The following is a 19,905-nucleotide window of genomic DNA, read 5'->3' on the forward strand; positions in this document are numbered from 1 at the left end:
TAGTCTTATATGTGTACTTTATATTTTATACATTCTCCCAGCGAATATAGAGCATTTTTTTAAGAATAGAGAGCATTATCTTTTTTATTTTTGAATTATACAGGGGTATTATGGCCCCCACAGATGTGGGTTCAAACTAACCACGTGTTACCAGCCTACGTTTTTCACGTGTCGGTCTCCTGTCCCTGGCGATGCCGAAACGTTAATTCCCCAGTGGCCGGGACTCGACCCCTGGTAGCTTCACCGTATTGGGCTTTGTCCTCAAGTTAATCACCACCAAACCACAAGCTCTGGTTATAGAGAGCATTATCATCGTAGAAGAGTAGGATTTCTACTAGGGAGATGGACAACCCATGATCTCCTCCGGTAAAAAACCGTCGTAGCTTAAGGTCGAAAAACCAGTCAACTGGCAGAAACTAGGACATTTATTAACTTACAAATTGGAAATAACTGCCAAATCGCTAAAAGAAAATCGCCTTTAAAAACATTAATGTTGTTTACAACTTGAATTTAAAGTAGGTTTATGTAATATGTGTCCCCTCTACTATCCAATAATATATCAGACTAAATTCGGACATAACAAAGCAATAAATTTTTCAAGTCTCTAAAACCAGCCGCCAAGTTTTCAAGTTTCAGATCTGGGCCTCTTCGGTGACTGGTGTTTCTTGCCGGCGCCGGAGAGGTCCCCATCCTCTTTCTTTTGCTTTTACTTCTTACGTTCATAGTTTTGATCTGTGCCGGAGTGTGTTTCTTTTCAGTGGTTATTAACTCGGTCTTGGCTTACCGTTTCAACGGTGCTCAAGAGTGTGGTGTTTCATTGTCTATTTCTGATGAGTTTCATTCCTTGGTGGCTCTCTTCCTTCCCAACAGGTTGGTGTGATTCATTGTGAAGATATTTGTAGAACCTAAAATCTACACTAAGTATTTGATAGTGATCGGGGTTTGATCTAGGGAAGACAAATGATGTAGGCAACGATATCTTTAGAACACAACGATGTTAAACAGTTTCCAGTACGTTAAAATAGAATTTATTGATGAATAAGATCGAATACAATGAGTTGAAATAGATCGAGTGATACAAATGAGATCCGTAAAGAAAGAATCTAAGATTGTGATGAAAACAAGGTCGATGTAAGTGTGTAGCTCTCTCTAGGGTTTTCAACGTGTCTTCCTTCATGTCCCTTCTTCTTCCTTAATAGTGTGTCGACCTCGGGATCTTCGTAACTGCTCCACGATCTCCGGGGCTACTCAGCGATCTCCGGGACCTCGAAGTCTTTGTTCTCGAGCCCAATTGCTTGCTATGGGCTTTAGTTCCTTACGGTCCATATCTTTGGTCGCGCCCCATTAACGTACTGACCGAAATTGGGTCCAACAATATTGGCTTGTCGTCTTTCGTGGTGTAGACATCTTGTTTTGACAGTTGATTACAATCAGTCTCGTTTGTGGTCTCTCATGACTTTTGGTAGCGTTGTAGCTTTGTTTTAGCAGTTGGACTTGCAAAGCTTTGGTTTTTTCTTTATCTTTCTACTGTTGGTTTCGTTCTGGTTTTGCTTGTTACTCAGTTTGAGCTATTGTGGTAAGTTGGATGAATTGCACTTGTGGCTTTGCCAAGGTCTCTATATACCTTAGGGATGATGGTTAAGCAAGAGATTCATTAGCGCATTTATCCCAATATACTTTTATGTTTGCACTTTTGACATGCTGGTTGGATTTTTTTCTCTAGTATCTAGTTATGTTGAAGAAGTTGTGCCTAAGAGGAGTGCTCTATCTTGGGATTGGTGCAATGGTTCGGTCATGGTGTTGACATCGTTAATTTTAATTTCTTGGCTGAGTTTCTCTGGCTTCATAAATCGTTTTTCTCTTCGTATTCGTCGGTTGATTTCCAAGTTTGGATTTGAATTAGAAAAGCTACAAGGTTTTGAGGTTTTGTGCCACGGTAGATCTGTATTCAGCTGCATTTTATCTCGGGACTATCCACTGCATCGTGAATGGTTGATGTTTATCACTTTCTATTTTTTGAATGGTAACTATTGATATCGATCTATCTTTTGATAGTAAGTGTTTTTTTTAATGGTCTATGTGTAATTTGGTCATAAGCTAAATGATTAAAGGTTAAAAAAAACAAAGCAATAAATACTCAAAATAGTTTCTTAGTTACGATGGAGTTGGAGAAAAAAAACCCTATAGAGTCAGTTAAAAGCAAGGGTGTTTGCGTAACTTCATTCAATGCAACGCCGGGACATAAGGATATTTTCGTCAGAAGCAAGAAACTGCAACAAGAAAAATTATTAATTATATTTTGAATTAAAAATTTCAAAAGGACCGACCGACCAATAAATAAATAAATAAATAAGTAAAATGTGAAATTTGTGAGAAAACTTTCTTTACCATTTTCTACTTTCTTCCCTCTGCTTCCGTGTCACTGTTTGAATCTGATTGTCTCCGTTTCCTTTTCACACGAATCAGATTCTTTATCTTGACTAGATTTTGAAATCGCAACGGGAAGAAATCTCGTCTTCTACATGTTTATATCCCTTTTGAATCTCTTCAAAATCTCAATCTCTCTCGTGTAGTGACAATTCAGATTTTAGCAGCTCCGATTCACCTTTTTCAATCGATTTCGGAAGCTACGGATTCGATTCTGGATTCAGAATTCTATTATTCCCACGGGTTTGCAAGAAAATCGAGTAGAACATGGCGAAGCGTGGATATAAGCTGCGTATCCTTAATAGTTGGTTCTTTATGTCGATTCTGTTGATTTTCTAAGCTTAATTAAATTGAATATAGCTCTGTCTTGAGATTTTTTTCATGTTTTTCTTTTTTTCTATTTTTATGAGTGAATCGTTAGGTTTTCAGGCAAAATTGCCAAAAATATCATTTTCAAAATACCACTTTTCATTTTTACGCTAACCATTTTTACCCTCATCTCTAATGAAAGATTAAAGACATTTATAATATTTTGATTAACTTTAACAAAAAAAAACATATGGTTAACTAATCTAAACTTAAAAATCAACTCTAAACCCTAAACCATGAAACATCAACCCTAAACCCCGAAACATCAACTCTAAACCCTAAACCCTAAACCATCAAATCTAAACCCTAAAACATCGACTCTAAACCCTAAACGTAAACCCTAAACCCTAAATCTAAACTTAAAACATCAACTCTAAACCCTAAATTATCAACTCTAAACCCTAAACCATGAAACATCAACTCTAAAACCTAAACCCCGAAACATCAACTCTAAACACTAAACTCTAAACCTTCAAATCTAAACCCTAAAACCTCAACCCTAAACTCTAAAACCCTAAACTTTCAAATCTAAACCCTAAAACATCAACTCTAAACCCTAAACATACACCCTAAACCCTAAAACCCTAAACCTTCAAATCTAAACCCTAAAACATCAACTCTAGGGTTTTAGGGTTTAGGGTTTAGAGTTTAGGGTTTAGGGTTTAGGGTTAATTTTTTAGGGTTTTTAGGGTTTAGGGTTTAGTGTTGATAGTTTAGGGTTTAGTGTTGATGGTTTAGGGTTTAGAGTTGAAGTTTAGGGTTTAGGGTTTAGAGTTGATGTTTTAGGGTTTAGAGTTGAAGGTTTAGGGTTTAGGGTTTAGGGTTTAGAGTTGATGTTTCGGGGTTTAGGGTTTAGGGTTTAGAGGTGATGTTTCAGGGTTTAGAGTGTATTTCAAAACGAAATAGGGTTTAGGATTGATGGTTTAGGATTTAGAGTTGAGTTTTAGGGTTTGAATTTCGAAATAGTATAATTCGAAAAAAAAATTAAATTTTTTTTTTTTTTTAGATTTTTATTTATTTAAATATTTATGTATTATATATATAGAGAACAAGGACATAACATTTTTTTGCCACTTAATGTATTTTTGAAAATATCTTTTTAGTGGTGGTAAAAATGAAAAGTGGTAAACCGGTAAACAAGTAATTTTCCAGGTTTTTATCCTATAACCTCCAAAGAAAACAACTTTAGTTTATGTTAGTTGATAAAATGCTGTTGATGAGCTTCAATTTATTATCAGCATTTCAATAATTAATTGTCTGCTTAACCAAATCTAGAGTATAAATTATTGTTTTTAATTTGTGTTTTATCTTAATATTACCTGGGTGTGATTTGTCTGTGTTTGCTTTTGTTGATCTGTTCACGTCTGAAACTTGGTTAGAACTTGACTTGATTTGGGTTTCTTAGAGGAGTTTTTGGCACATTCTGCAAACGTAAATTGTCTAAGTATCGGAAAGAAGACATCAGGGCTCCTTATAACTGGCGGTGATGATTACAAGGTCAATCTTTGGGCCATTGGCAAGCCTACTTCTTTAATGGTAACCTTTCACTTTTTCTCTCTTCTCTACATTTGTTCCCTCCTGTTTATACCATGAGTTTTTGTTTCTAATAGTATCTTGAACAAAAAAAAAAATGTAATGTTTCTATGTTCTTTTCTTGTCGTGTTTGCAGAGTTTATGTGGACATGCTAGTGAAGTGGATTCAGTAGCGTTTGACTCGGCAGAAGTTTTGGTGCTTGCTGGAGCTTCTTCGGGTCTGATAAAGCTCTGGGATTTAGAAGAAGCAAAGAGTTAGTTGATTTATTTTCTGCTTCTCCTTTAGAATATTTTGTTGTCTAGATATAAGATACCGATTAAGTCATTGTCAGTGTGGATTATGTGTCCTGAGTCACCTGACATTTGAGCAGTGTACCAGACTATATCTATAGTTTATTTTAGAATGATGAGGTCTAACATTTTCATTCTTGCCCTTGAAGTGTAGTGGTTCGAGCTTTTACTGGACATAGATCGAGTTGTTCTGCTGTTGAATTTCATCCCTTTTGGTGAATTTCTGGCATCGGGATCAAATGATACGAATCTGAAGATCTGGTACATCAGAAAGAAGGGGTGCATACAGACGTACAAGGGGCATACCCGTGGCATCGACACTATCAAATTTAGTCCTGATGGTCGTTGGGTAGTGACAGGAGGTCTTGACAATGCTGTAAAGGTAAGAACTGCATTGCTCATCTTGTGCTTTGTCTTTTCTCGAACCTGTGTTCTTTTAACAATATGCTATTGATCGTATCCAATATGTATGGGATTTGACTGCTGGAAAGCTTATACATGATTTTAAGTTCCATGAAGGATCTATCCGTTCGCTAGACTTCCACCCACTTGAGTTCCTCCTAGCCACTGGTTTGTCTGAATCCTTTTAGTTTTAGGCATTTTAGTGGTAATTTGGTGGAAGCTTATGGTTGGTTATTTAACTATAGATCCTTGGGCAAATATCCAAAATAGCACATTTCTAAATTTATGTCACAAAATTAGCTCTCAAAAACTAAAATGACCAAAATAGCATTTTATCTTTTGATAAATTTAAATTTTTTTTATTTTTCAAAAATTGAAATCATATCCCAAAACCCCACTCCCCAACTCTAAACCCTAAACCCTAAATCCTAAACCCTAAACCCAAAATCCTAAACCCTACCCCTTAACTCTAAACCCTAAACCCTACCCCTAAACTCTAAACCCTAAACTCTAAACCCTAAATCCTAAAGCCTAAACCCCATCCCTTAACTCTAAACCCTAATGTCTAAATTAATTTACTATTGGGGTATAAGTGTATATTTATCTATTTTGATAAAACATTAAGTGTTATTTTAGTCATTTTTATTTTTAAAAGCTATATTTATGACAAAAAACTTTTTCAGTGTTATCCTAGTCATTTTCTCTAGATCCTTCTCTGTTTACAATTTTTAAATTGAGTTTGTGTGATTTCATGCACTCCCTATTCATTCATTATTCAGGTTCTTCTGACAGGACCGTAAAGTTCTGGGATTTGGAAACGTTTGAATTGATTGGATCTACCCGACCATAGGTAACTGACCTGTTATGATAGTTTTACTGTCACTAATACTGTTTTCCAAGAAAATATATCACAAAGTCTCTTTGTCTTGGAACTTTTCACTAACGATCTTATTCTTTTGTTTATTTGTTTCACAGGATACTGGAGTTCGTTCAATCAAATTTCATCCAGATGGGCGAACCCTTTTTTGTGGTTTGGATGATGGCTTAAAGGTTCTGATTTGTGTTTTTTTTTTAATGAGCTATGCCATATTGAGAGATTTCAAGAGTTGATACATTGACAGACGGCGCTAATAAATTCAGGTTTATTCATGGGAGCCAGTGGTTTGTCATGATAGTGTTGATATGGGTTGGTCAACGCTTGGTGACTTATGCATCAGCGAAGGGAAGTTCATGGGTTGTTCATACTACCAAAATTCCGTAGGGATTTGGGTCTCAGATATATCAGTATGTCAGCTATTGTGATTCTCCGTACCTTTCGAAAGTTATGTGAAGCTGATTATTTAAATTTTCTAAAGGCCCATGCTCTGTTTTTCTTTTATCCTTAATTGTAAGCAGCAAATTGAACCATATGTCATTGGATCTGTGGATAAAAAGGAATGCGTGGAGAAAGTACTCAGTGTTCTGGACGATCAGTCTTCCGAGAGAGTAAGGAGTGGCCCCAGGGGCAGCTCTTCTCCAGATTATGAGACAAAAGAGATCAAAAACATATACATTGACTGTGAGTGAATGTTTACTTCCTTTCTTAGAAATGAAAACCCAAAAATTCTACGTTTGGAAGCTTCATCGGGTGTCCGCTTCGGAACCGGAATCGGAACTTTGTGGAAGCTTACGAAATCTCGCTTCCAAAATGCTTCTAAAATATTCTCTTTAAAAACACGTTGGAAGTTTACGATTCCGTTTTGGAATCAGGTTTCCATTAATTCTTTAAAAAAATACAATGTCTTATATCAATAAAAATATAAAATTATAGTTTTAATTTATATAAACTCCAAATTTTAATAGTATTGAATATAGAGAACATAAATATACAAATATTAAAATTAATACTATAAATTATCTTTATTCATTGAGATTTTTATTAAAGATAAATCATATATTCAAATATATTATGTCAATTAATTATAAATAATTAAAAATTAAAAATAATTAATTATAAATAATTAAAAATTAAAAATAATTAATATAATAATTTAATTTATGTGTATTTTCACAGTTTTAATATGAAATAATTTCAAATAATTATAAATGAATAAATGCTTTATTTTAAATTTAAATCATATAACTTTTAGTTCTAGATTTTTTAAAAATTTCTTATATATATATATATGGATACACGTATCCGCTTCCGAATTTTTCTAAGAGCGCTTCCATATGCTTCCGCTTCCACGTACCCGCTTCCGTTTCCATGTAACATAGCCTAAAATAAGCCTAACATACCCTGCTTGAAAGGACAAACTACAATATTATTGTGATTTAGGAAGTCATGTACGCTGGCTTACAATTGCTTTCATGCTACCATTCAATTCAGTTCTAAAATGTTTATTTGTGGTGGAATGTTAATGAAGATCATTAACTCTATTCGTGTTTCAAAAAAAAAGAAAGAAAAAAAGATCACTGACTCTATTTTACTTGTTCTTGTGATAGAAAGCTAGTCATAACTATTGTGAGCTGGATTGTGATTTCCAGTTTTTAATGTCAGATTGTGTACTGCATCAATTTAATTATGTATGTCGCTACTTATGTATGCTTATGATTATGTTTGATCTAATATGCTCTCTAATTTTGAAACGCACAGGTGGAAATTCAAATGTTGCACAAAAGCCAGGATCATCAAGTACTTCTAATGTCAATGCAACATCTACGGGGCAAACAGGGGATAAGTCTTTTATAGTGCATAGTGATACTGGGAAAGACTCTTCTGAGTCAGGAAGAGAATCTATCACTTTCTCAAAAACGAAGCAGGGCATGCTACTGAGACCAGCTCATGTACGAAAAACGCCAACAAAGCAGTCAGTGGCTGTTCAATCTAGTACTCCGATACAAAGCGAATCGGACGGTGAGAAAACGTTGGATACTAAGGCTGTGCTTGATTCAGAAGAGAGTGGTAGAAAACCATTTGATGCCATTGATTCCATCATCAAGAGTATAACCAGCAAGTTTGAAAAAGCTTTATTTCCAGAATCACCAACTGATGAAGCGAAATGTAAGTTCTCCCAGTGCACTTCAGTTTCACCAGATTTGAGCTTTCAGATAGTATAATCCTATCTTATTGGGATCTCTTACAATTTTGTCTCAGCTATGCTGCTGAAACCGCCTCGAGTGCAGAGATCACCAAATACTAAGTACAATGAGACAAGATGGGCGGTTTCTGTTGATTCTGAAAATGTAGACAGTAACCAAAGTAGCTTAGAGAAATCGAGAGACACAGTCTTGGAAGAAGAGTTTGCGGATGACAGAGGTTGTAACCCGAGTGAGGAGGATGCCAATGATAAGATCATTTTAAGCAAGCCAGAACAAGTTCTATCACCAGAGAAAGCTGGCGACGAACAGAAAAGCAAGTACTTAATTACTTAACTCTAAATCAGATCTGACTAATTAATGGGCATTTCCGCTTGTTGGGTCAAACTTAAATTTATGCAACTTTGATGTGTTAGGCTTCCACTTCTCTTTACAATCTGTTTAATACGAGTGAGTTGCTAGATAAAAGACAGCGTACAACACAAGTGAAATTAATCTGGAAGAGCTACTTGTTGGTTTGAATTTACTACGATATGTAATCTTGGAAAAAGATTAACAAGGCAGCAGAGAAGTCATAGCATTAGCTTATAGGCTGCTAAATCTCAATTTTTAGCTACTTTTAGAACTAACTTTTTTCACAGTTTTCTTTGTTGGTTCGGTCAAGTTACTTGGTTTTGAGGCTACAATCAGTTTGCAAGTGATTAATATAAATATTCTGCCTTATAGGCATCCAATCCCCTGGGGTAGCAAAGAATCAGACTCTGTGAAGGTTGTTAAAGGAGGTTAGCCATTCAAAGTTTTCTGTCTTTGTTCTTCTTTGGTAGCATATAAGTCATCTGGTTACTGATTCATTAAGAACTGCTATATTTGCAGTAAAAGTTGTTTCCGGGAGGACACGGTCATTGGTTGAGAGGTTTGAAAGAAGAGAAACAATTATTCCTGTGGTATCAACACGACGACCTAGGAGTATTCCAGCCAGAGTAATGCCTGTGGTTCTTGGTCGGGACGAAAACATGACAACTGGTGCGCTTTCTGTAACATTAACACGACCTGATAGGACTCCGCCTGCTAATTTGACATCTGATGAGTCTTGTGTATCATCAACACGACAAGCTAGGTCTTCTCCACCCCCGGTTATGCCTGTGGTACTCAATCAGACAACAAAAATGGAATCTGATGACCCTCCTGCAACATCAGCACGACCTGATAGGAGTGCTGCTGCTAATTTGGCATCTGATGATTCTCCTGTAACATCAACACGACAAGCTAGGACTTCTCCAGCTCCAGTTACGCCTCTGATACTCAATCGGAGTCGGTCAACTAACATGAAACCCGATGAGACTCATGTAATAACAAGAAGACCACTGCGGAGTTCTTCAGCGCGTGCAAGGCCTGTGATGCACAATCAAACAACTAATACGCATGATGAGCGTCCCGTACAATCAACACGATCAGCTAGGACTTCACTAGCCCGTGTAATACCTATGAAACTCAATCAAGCAGATGATATCCCATCCTATGAGCCTCCAGTTGCATTAACACGATCAGCTAGGAACTCTCCCGTTCGTGTAATTCATGCAAATCATGTGACATCCGATGCATCACATATAAGATCCAGGCATCGATTTAGCCCAAATCAAACGCTGGCAACACTTGCGGTAATTGATCAGGTGGCTTATATGACACTGGATGAGGCAACATATAACACAAAATCGACCAGATTATGATATCTCGACCCAGGTAAGTTTCAAATGATAAGTTTGGGAAACTGATAGAGTTTGGATATCTCTAACTCCTCAATCAAACCAGAATACAAGATAGAACAATGAATACAAGATAGCTTTGCAGATTCCGATCACAATCACCTTCTCATGAGATCACGACGATCTCATGGCGACCGTGCCGAGACTCATGGCGTCTACGAACAACAACATACAAAGCATGAAACTCCTCTGCATCCAAAGCTTCCTCTTTATACCCTCCATCTTCACGCAGCTGCCTCCATCTCACTAACGGCAAAGCTTCTGAACCAGTTAGAAGGTCTCCTTCACTCTGATTCCTTGTCCCAGTCAGCTTCCTCACTTGCCATGTCAGCAGATAGAATAGGTATCTATCAATACTTCCCCCTTTGAAAACAAGCTTGCCCACAAGCTTGTATGAAAGGAAACCACTGAAGAAAAATGCATCGGCCAGACTTATCAGCACCACACTCATGCTGATCTCTTCATTCTCCTGTTGGATCTTCAATACCTCAACCATGGACCAAGCTGAGCCCATGAATTTCTTTTGTGTTCCTTTATACTTAAACATCCAAGTCTTGTAAAACTTCTTCCATTTATGCTTTTCTTGTATCCCCACTCGCTGTAGATGTTTCTTGTTATGTACACGTACACTGCTTCTTTCTTTATGCAATTGATGACTCCAATCTTGCAACCACCAGTGTCTGATGCGTTCTTCCTTTTCACTTTGTTCTCCAATATTTTTTCTGAAAAAAATCAGAATCACTACGAGTTGAAAACCCCCAAATCAGCACAACCTCTATCAGCCAACACATCATTATTCTCGTGTATACTCCATCCCTCGAAGACAAGCTTGCCCACAAGCTTGGACTGATTAACATGATGGACAAACTTTCATGAAAAGACCCATTTGACCAAACTGAAGCAGATTTAAACCTCCATTTATGCTTCACTTGCAACTCTCGCACACCAACTAACAAATCTTGCAACGCTTGTAACATATGTCGCATTTGCAACTGAAGCATAAGCCTTATACCCTTGACCCTCAGACACGTATGGTAGAGTTCAAGACAAGGAAAAAACAAGCTATCAAGCAAAACGTTGCCACTCCCCACTCGCAATCTTCTAATCCACACAAAAACACAGACTTTCCAACAATGCATCGATTGTCTTTCTAAATTCTGCCACAGCCGCTCTTCCATGAATAAATTCCAATTGAACCCCCAAGTATGCTCTGCACCAACGTCTGCCTTATCAGTGACCTGTGAACAAATGGCTACAGCCACAAGAAATTCTGAAGCGGAAACTAGTTCTAAATTCTTCACTCTCCACTTGTGCTTAACTTTGTAAATCAGATCACAAAGAAACAACTGTATTAGGTCCTTGAAATCATGTCTCGTGGTCACTGCAAGAAGTTTGCTACGTTCCGTTTCTTCTGTGACGTAATTGGAATCCAACTGTAACAAGACTCTCAACAGATTCAATGGTTTAAACTTGAACATCCAAGTTTTGACGCACGTCTTCTGCTCTGTCTGACTAGGCAGAAACTTGAGATCACATAGTTGATGAACACAAGCAACCTCCACATTCTCTGCATCAATAATCACAGTTCCACCTAGAAATGCCATTGAATCACTCACTACCAAAACTGCTGGTGATGAACATATTTGCTGCACGAATTTATGCTCCTGCAACAAAATCATGTTCTGCTCAAGTGGGAAAAATGTATCTTCTGTAACCATGACCACTGCTTCTTCAGTTTCTGCACCGGAAGCTTTCTGGAGCATTTATTGCTGGTGATAAACAACGAGGAACAAGATAATCAGCATAACTCACAAACACACTATCCAAAGTCGTTAATGCCATCCTCTTCACCAAATCTGGCCCCTTTAGAGACATCTCTGCAACTAATCTCTCCTCCTGAGCTGCAATACATAGTGACTTTGACACCTGCTCTGCTCATAGTGACTTTGACACCTGCTCTGCTTCTTTCTCTTTACTTAGTTCGTCCTCATGACCAGTCTCAGCAAAAACATGTTTCTTGAGTATTGTTTCAGATTGTACAGAAACTTCTGCAACAGGTACAGACTGTATCACCATATCTCTTTCATGAACCGTCTCGGAATCTAACGCTGGCTGAATCAAATGTGACAGAGAACAGTTCCTCACTACTCCAGTCTCATGAACAATGACATTGTGTGAGGTTGATTCATCCATGAAAGTTATGTCACCAGAATCACCTGAACACAGTCGGGAACCCCGTTGCCTCTCTGCTTTCCAATTCATAAGATACTCGTGGCATCTATCAGATTCTTTTTGTAACCTAATCTTATCAGGATCATCATCAGCACCAAATTTCCACAACAATGTTTCTTTAATATGTTTCCAGTTTCTAATAGGCATCAATGAATCGATACCATTGATGTACCTCTCAGCTTCATCCACAATGAATCCATAAGCCATGTGTAACTTCTCGAAGTTAGTGAGTCCCTTCCGATCAAAGTAATGCTCCATCCACGAAATCCACTGCCTCAAGTCGACATCCGGAAACACTGGAACCGTAACAATTCCCATGACTGCGCTTGAATCCTCTCGGATCGTTACGATCTGCTTCTCCACAGAATCCAATCGCTCTGCCGTCGCCTTATCGTTTCGCGTCACCAACGGATCTCTCTGCATCGTCCTGTTCGCATCATCTCTGGAACTCCGCGATTTCCGTAACTTCCGTAATCTTCGCATCGTTCGTAAAACTCAATAGCGCCTCCGACGAATCCAGCAACAAAACCATCGCTTCCCTCGATTCTTGCCGCCGATTCACCAAACTTCATCATCACCGTGTCAGATTCGATCGAGTTTCACCGCACCAATGATAGAGTTTGGATATCTCTAACTCCTCAATCAAACCAGAATACAAGATAGAACAATGAATACAAGATAGCTTTGCAGATTCCGATCACAATCACCTTCTCATGGCGAAGATGACTGATCACGACGATCTCATGGCGACCGTGCCGAGACTCATGGCGTCTACGAACAACAACATACAAAGCATGAAACTCCTCTGCATCCAAAGCTTCCTCTTTATACCCTCCATCTTCACGCAGCTGCCTCCATCTCACTAACGGCAAAGCTTCTGAACCAGTTAGAAGGTCTCCTTCACTCTGATTCCTTGTCCCAGTCAGCTTCCTCACTTGCCACGTCAGCAGATAGAATAGGTATCTATCAGAAACTAATATATATATATATTACTTACTCTATAATTTGAATGTTGTAGTCTCTGATGCTACACAAGAAATATGAAATTGCAAGGATGACAAAGTTGGAAGGGATCTGTAAACATAACAAGTTTTTGATTTTGTTTGGTTTGTGCAGAAGGAAGAGCCTCAGATATCTGGGAGGGAGAATGAAGATGACATCAGTGAGACATTAATGCAGGCGCATAATGAGGTCTTAAACACTCTTCAATCAAGGTTGACAAAATTACAGGTAAACTTTTGCTCTGCTATTCTTTTTTGTCTCTTGTTTTTTTTTCCTCTTCTTGTTTGATTTTTCTCAAAATCTTTTTCTTTTTTTTAAATTTTGAGTGTGGGCTAAGTGGTTGTTGGTTGATATATCACAAACGTGCAGATTGTAAGACATTTTTGGGAGCGCGGTGATATTAAAGGCGCAATCATGGCGTTGAAAAAGCTGTCAGATCACTCTGTAAGTATCCCAACAGATTACCTTTTGCCTGACCTTTTAATTCTTACATGTCTAGAGAAAGCTGACTCACTAAAACTGGAACAGTTTCAAGCAGATGTGATCAGTATTCTAACAGACAAAACAGATATTCTAACACTGGATCTGTTTTCCCAGTTAGCACCTGTCCTCACAGGCTTAGTGGGCAGCAGGACTGAAAGGTAAATTATCTTATTCTATTTGTATTGTCCTTAGACTATGGTTTGCTTTGAGTTTGAGATATAATTTAATATAATAGAGTAAAGAAATAATGTCTTATCAGGAAAAATCACTTGTGATTTTAATTTTGTATAGGCCTGTAAGTGTCTCCTTGGAAATGCTCTTGAAGCTTGTAGCAGTGTTCGGTACAGTTGTACAATCAACTGTTTCAGCAAGACGAAGTGTTGGCGTTGATATTCATGCAGAAGAAAGGTATTTTCCTCTCCGTTACATACCTTCTCTCACACTAGTTCCTTTTTTAGCGGAAAGTAAAACGAATAGAGAAAATGCAGGTTACAGATCTGCCAAAGTTGTTCTGCGGAGTTGCAAAAGATTCAAAAGATCCTTCCACTACTCACCAGGTAAAAGTACACATCTGAAAACCTAGTTCTGAGTCAGCCATGTCTAGTTCTTGATGATGGAGAGTATCTAATGATTAGTGTTTGCTTGGTTGTGTAATTTTGTTCCCTTTTGTTTTTGCTCTATTTTTCATATAAATACAGAAGAGTAGGTCTCATCGCTAGAAAGGCTCAAGAACTAAACTTAGTTCTTCAGACACCATAACTCCAGGTTCAGATTCAAGACCACTCAGAATCACTTTCAAACAGTGTCCTCTCCATGATGTTTCCAATCTGTATGTTATCAAGAACTGTCTCCATGTTCCCTTTGGAGATTTGGCATCTGTTGCTTTGAAGATCCGCCGAGAAGTCGCAGTTTCTTGTGGCAGGTTTTGCGATAGAATCGCCCTTCCCGGAGAAATTCTCCACCCAAATCAGTATATGCTGTAAATCGATCTGTCTCTGGAATTAAAGTTGTGCTTCAGTTTCTGTAATGATCCCAAACTTTGCCCAAAGGTCAAGTTTTGTTTTCTTTTAAAAAGAGAGAGAGAAAGGAAAGAGAAAGAGAAAGAGAAAGAAAAAGAGAAAAAGAAAGAGAGAAAGTGAGAGAGAGAGAGAGAGAAAGAGAAGAAGAAGTGGAGATTTCACCACCAGGAGTCCTCGCCGGAACCACCACACGCCGGGACGTCGTCAAGCTCGTCATCACCATCAACCGCAGCTCAAGGTAGCCGGAAACTGCCATGTTTTGAGTTAAGTTTTGTCCGTTTAGTAATTCGTCGATAACGTCTTAACCGTTGCGAATCTCGTGCATCTAAGGCCATCATCGTGTTCCTCTCGACGAGACGAAGCCGTAGCCGCCGACCGCGCCGCAATCGAGCCCGGATGAGCCCGCACGCGCCTCCGGAAATTTTGCCTCTGCGCGCGCGTGAGGTACACGCGCCGCCGCCGGAAATCGTCGCCACCGTCCTCCGCCGCCGTCCTCCGCCGCCAGACCACCGCCTTCACCGCCGGTAAGCTCCGCCGTCGCCGCCGGTGACCGACACCGGTGACTCGCCAACTCGGCTGAGTCGACCCGGTGAGTCAACTCGGTTGACTCGGTAAACCGGTGGATTGACTGGTTTGACCGGTTTAAATTGATTTCGGTTCGGTTAGGGTAAACCGGTCGGTTTTGTCAAATCGATTTCTGGTCAAAGCTTGACCGGGTTGACTTTGACCAGCGGGTTGACTTTTCCGAAAACCTTGACCAGTTCCGATTTCGACCGTTCGAAAGGCGTTCTGACTCAGAATTTCGATCTGATTTCAGAAATGGAGTATATTTGAGCAGCTGGAGTTCATAGACAACACTTTTCTATTGCTAAGGTGAGGGTCTATTCCCGAACTTCTCGTACACGGCTTAGGACCTCGAATAAATATAATTTATTTCTAATGTGTTCCGTCTGTGTGAAATCGAGTCTATCATTGCTTGTTTAGTTTTAGGTTCTTTGCATAAACCGGAACTAGGGGGTTAGAGGATTCAACATTGATTGTTTCACTTAATGTAAATTCTTAGCTAGGATTGTTTTTGTTTGGAGACGGATACAGAGACGGACTGCTGTATGCCGGATTGTATGAGGTTATGGCCAACTTTAGTCGACCGGTTGAGCTGTAGCCTGGAAGTGTCGATAAATCATCTACGGGCGTGTGTTACCGAGCACTTTTTCGGTGTGTGTATGAACCGAGCACCTTTTCGGTAGTGTTTTTGGCCTGTTAGAGGGCGGCGAGTGTGCACCTCGCTAGGACCATTGTTTGTTGCTTGAGTACTTTAGGTACTGTGTTTGACATGCATTAGAATTAAATTATATTTATTCGGAGTGCTATGTCCGGGTCCATGGACTTCGGGGTGGCATCCCATACCTCACTGAGCGATTCCCCTGTCGCTCACCCCTCACTCTTCCCCTTTTCAGGTGAGACAAACAAGTATGTGATATTTGGACGGACTTGGTGCTACTGGACTTTTCTTTCGGATTTTATTTGGGCATGGGTGAGAGTTGTCGGGTTTATGGGCTTTCATATTATGGGATATTGTTGGTGGCCCGTCGTCCTTAGTGTCAGGGAGACGGGTGTCACATTGTTGTATGATGACGCGTCAGGGGTGACACGCTGTCCTCCATTTAGGAGGTGACGGGTGTCATAATTTGGTATCAGAGCGGGTTCCATCCCGGTTCCGTCCCGGGATGGCGGTCAGGGGATGCGGTTTTCAACGTTCTTTTTGTTTTAAAAAAAATAAAATATATATTTATTTATATATTTGGAAATTCTTTTAGCACCATTCTGTCCAGTAATTACTAACTCAATTGTCTCTTTCAATGACGATGAGTAAAATCATCGTCATTCGTCCTTCGACTAACAGGGTTCTCGCCAGATGTTCAGCAGTTGCGTGATGTCCAAGTTCGTCAGTTTTCTCAGGAATTATCAGTTTCTTCGGTCATGATTTTGAGGCTATCCAGGAGTGGATATGTGACGTTTCTGCCACCAGCCCACTTCAAGCAATCATCCCACGAGTTTGTTACTAGAGATTATGTGGTGTGTGGTATGAGCCATTGGTTGGCATGTGTTGTTGTGTGTACGAGTATATTGACTATTTTGGAGATATATTTGTTTTGAGAACTCGTGGAGATCGCTTTTGAATTGGGGTGCAGCAGCTTGCGTTGTGTGGGTGTTGGAGTTACACTTTGTGTACCAGTTATGCTTGGAGGGCCGATTTTTTCGGATATTCATCAGAGATGGAGCTACGTTTTTACGATGTTATCCTTGGGATGGATTGGCTGTCACGGTATCGAGTAGTGTTGTATTTTTTGAGGGCAAGAGTTCCTATTGCTGGAGCAAATGGAAGTTTTATTGCATGCATTCTACATGCTGAGGAGTTATGGGATATAAGAACAGAGAGATTTTTGGCTACCATTTCAATGGTTAAGGATGATGGACAGCATGGGCTGCAGGATCTTCCGGTTATTGCAGAGTATGAGGATATATTTGTGACCTTTGGAAAGGCCACCACAAGACACATGAGACGCTCTTGCAATTTTTTTTTTTTGGAGCAAACAGCACTGGTTTCACGAGTTTCTTATCGTCTATCACCAGCATGGATGACTGAGTTGAGAAAGCGATTGGAGGAACTCTTTGATAAGGGATTTATCAGATCGAGTTCTTCCCCATGGGGAGCATCATTGTTGTTGTAAATAAGAAAGGTGGGAGTTTCAGATTTTGTATCGACTACATAGACTTGAACATGGTAACCATCGTATTGACGAGTTGTTAGAAGAGCTTAATGGAGGTTCATCGTTCTCGAAGTTTGTCTTGGCATTAAGATACCATCAGATTGCTATAGCTGAGGAGTATGTACGGAATGCAGATTTCCGTTATGGATATTATGAGTTCGTAGTGATACCATTTGGGTCGACAAAGGCACTGTTGCATTCATGAAGATATGAATGACGTTTTCGTGAACATTTGGATAGGTGTGCGATTGTATTCATCAATGACATCCTGATTTATTTTGGAGTAGAAAGGAGATTTGTAAGCATTTCGCGGATTGCGTTGGATAATCCTGGAGAGCATCAGTTGTTCGCTAAGTTGAGGAACTGTAGCTTCTGGCAGAGGAATGTTGTATTTTTGGGTAACATGGTTTTGGAAGCAGAATTTTGATGGATCCAAAGAAGATTAATACCGTTTCGGGAAGGTCGAAACCTAAGAGCGCTACAAAGATCTGCCGTTCTTTTTGGGTTAATAGTGTACTACTGGAAGTTCATCAAGGGTTTCACCGGTATAGTAATGTTAAAGACGCGGTCTACATGTAAAGACTTTAAGTGTGGCTGGATAGATTTTTGTTCGAGGAGTTTCACTGAATTGAAGCACAACTAATGAAGACACCAGTTTTGGGTTCTACTGAGGCTGAGGCTTACTGTGATGTGTCAGATACTGGATTGGATTTAAATTAAGGTATGAGGATTAAGTCATTCATATGCATCACGCCAGAGAGGCTATAGTGGTATTTGCGTTATAGTTTTGGAGATCGTGATTGTACGGGAAGGAAGTCCAGATTCTATGGGATCATTAGAGTATGATATTTATCTCCACTGATTAAAAATTGCACTTGGGCAGTGCAGTTGGATTGAGTTTGTAGCAGACTATAGTTTGGATATCGCATACTATCTGGTAAGGACAACCAGGTGATAAATGCCTTGGGTAGGCGTATAGCTGTATCTCGGGAACCAAGAAGGTTCATAAGTTTACTGGGAGATTTGCTAGTCTCAGGTTGGGTGCCATTACTGTCAATGGAGGGACAGATGTCCTTGGGACTTTGGAGCATGCAGTTTTGTTATGGAGGATACGCAAGCACAAGTTAGCATTGGATTTGGTTGAACAGATCGAGATTGAGAGTATTGGATATCATACAGTTCTGAGCAGGAGATACTTGTACCGAAACCGAGTTTGTGTGTTGGACGATAAGTTGTTAAGAAAAGCAATCATACAACAAACATATCACTCGTGTTTCTCCACCCATCGGGACGACCAAAGGGGTACAAAGATATGAAGAGTTAACTATAATTGGTGTAGTATGAAGATGTTTGTAACTACATTGCGTCGCGGTGCCAGACATGTTATATGGCAATGACAGAGGATCAGTTATCTATTATGTTATTTTTGAGCTTGCTTTTGCCGGAGTGGAAATGAGGCATGGTAATTATGGACATTGTTATTGGATTTTAAATCACCATATGTGGAAAGGGTGCCACATGGGTAGTCATGGATAGACTTACCAAGTCAGCCCATTTCCTAAGTAATTAAGAAGACAATCAGAGCTAATTAATTGGAGCAGACCTACATTATTGAGTTTGGGAAGTTTCATTGATGTCAACATTGTATCGGATTGGGAATCGAAGTTCACATCTACATTTCAGAGAGCCTTTCGGAAGGCACTTGGGACAAAGATCATATGGGTACATCTTATCACCCGTTGACATATTGTCAGTCAGAGAGGACTACTCAGAACTTAAAGGATATGTTCAGAGATTGCGTGGGATGGAATTTCAGAAAGCATCTACCTATACCAGAGTTTGCCTATATCGACAGCTATCTTTTGAGTATAAAATTTTTTTTTTTATATGAGGGTTATTTATGGTAGACCTTATAGTATACCACTTTGTTGGACCAAAGTGGGGGAGCAATATGAGTTATAACTATTAATGGTTCAAGAGACAGTAGAGCAAAGGACATGCTCAAGGATTGGCTTTCGGAAGCCCATGACGTCAAAAGATTTATGCAGCTAAGCGCCGTAAGGATTTGGAGCGACATATGGGCACCTAATATACCTGAAATTAAGGATATTTCAGGAGGGGCCTAAGACTCAGAAGATAAAGGAGCTTAAACCGAGACACATGGAATTGTATCCTTCACTGGAGTGGATTGGATTAGTTGCTTGCAGTTACTTTATCAGCAGTATATCAGCCTTCTAAGACTTGGTTCATATGACAGCATTGCAAAAGTTGAGAAGGCGCTATAATTATTTTGCAGTAGACGTGAAGTGAGTCCATAAATATTTTATGGACCTTATCATCTATTGAAGATTTTGGATCATCAGGAGAAAAAATTCGGGGAATGTCGACCGTGTCGTCCGAGTTCGTTGGGAGGGATATAAGACTTAGGAGTAGACCTGAAAGGCCGAGCGAGGATTAGTATTCGAGGTTTTGGAGGTTTTGCTACGATAACATTGGGCATGTCAGCTTATGACTTGAATTCGGGGATGAATTCCT

At 39.3% G+C, this 19,905-nt stretch overlaps 1 protein-coding gene across 1 annotated transcript; it reads left to right on the top strand.

Annotated features, from left to right (window-relative positions):
- Positions 1 to 19,240, top strand: LOC106392874 (katanin p80 WD40 repeat-containing subunit B1 homolog KTN80.2-like). The gene is made up of 14 exons (XM_048756126.1): positions 1 to 2,719; positions 4,202 to 5,190; positions 5,802 to 5,872; positions 5,998 to 6,072; positions 6,163 to 6,306; positions 6,418 to 6,580; positions 7,658 to 8,065; positions 8,159 to 8,882; positions 8,974 to 13,325; positions 13,467 to 13,738; positions 13,872 to 13,988; positions 14,069 to 14,137; positions 14,279 to 15,472; positions 16,057 to 19,240. The coding sequence occupies exons 5-8, from the start codon at positions 6,205 to 6,207 to the stop codon at positions 8,434 to 8,436; spliced, it is 951 nt and encodes a 316-aa protein (XP_048612083.1). The 5' UTR covers positions 1 to 2,719; positions 4,202 to 5,190; positions 5,802 to 5,872; positions 5,998 to 6,072; positions 6,163 to 6,204; the 3' UTR covers positions 8,437 to 8,882; positions 8,974 to 13,325; positions 13,467 to 13,738; positions 13,872 to 13,988; positions 14,069 to 14,137; positions 14,279 to 15,472; positions 16,057 to 19,240.
- Positions 19,241 to 19,905: the final 665 nt, after the last annotated feature.

The sequence above is a fragment of the Brassica napus genome, chromosome C4, assembly GCF_020379485.1.
Source record: "Brassica napus cultivar Da-Ae chromosome C4, Da-Ae, whole genome shotgun sequence".
Taxonomy (NCBI): Eukaryota; Viridiplantae; Streptophyta; class Magnoliopsida; order Brassicales; family Brassicaceae; genus Brassica; species Brassica napus.

Bases quoted from the DNA above. Each gene is read 5' to 3' on its own strand.
- LOC106392874 (XM_048756126.1), top strand. From the start codon at position 6,205: ATGGGTTGGTCAACGCTTGGTGACTTATGCATCAGCGAAGGGAAGTTC. The intron at 6,307-6,417 runs GTATGTCAGCTA...AATTGTAAGCAG, and splicing joins TTTGGGTCTCAGATATATCA to CAAATTGAACCATATGTCAT. The intron at 6,581-7,657 runs GTGAGTGAATGT...TGAAACGCACAG, and splicing joins CAAAAACATATACATTGACT to GTGGAAATTCAAATGTTGCA.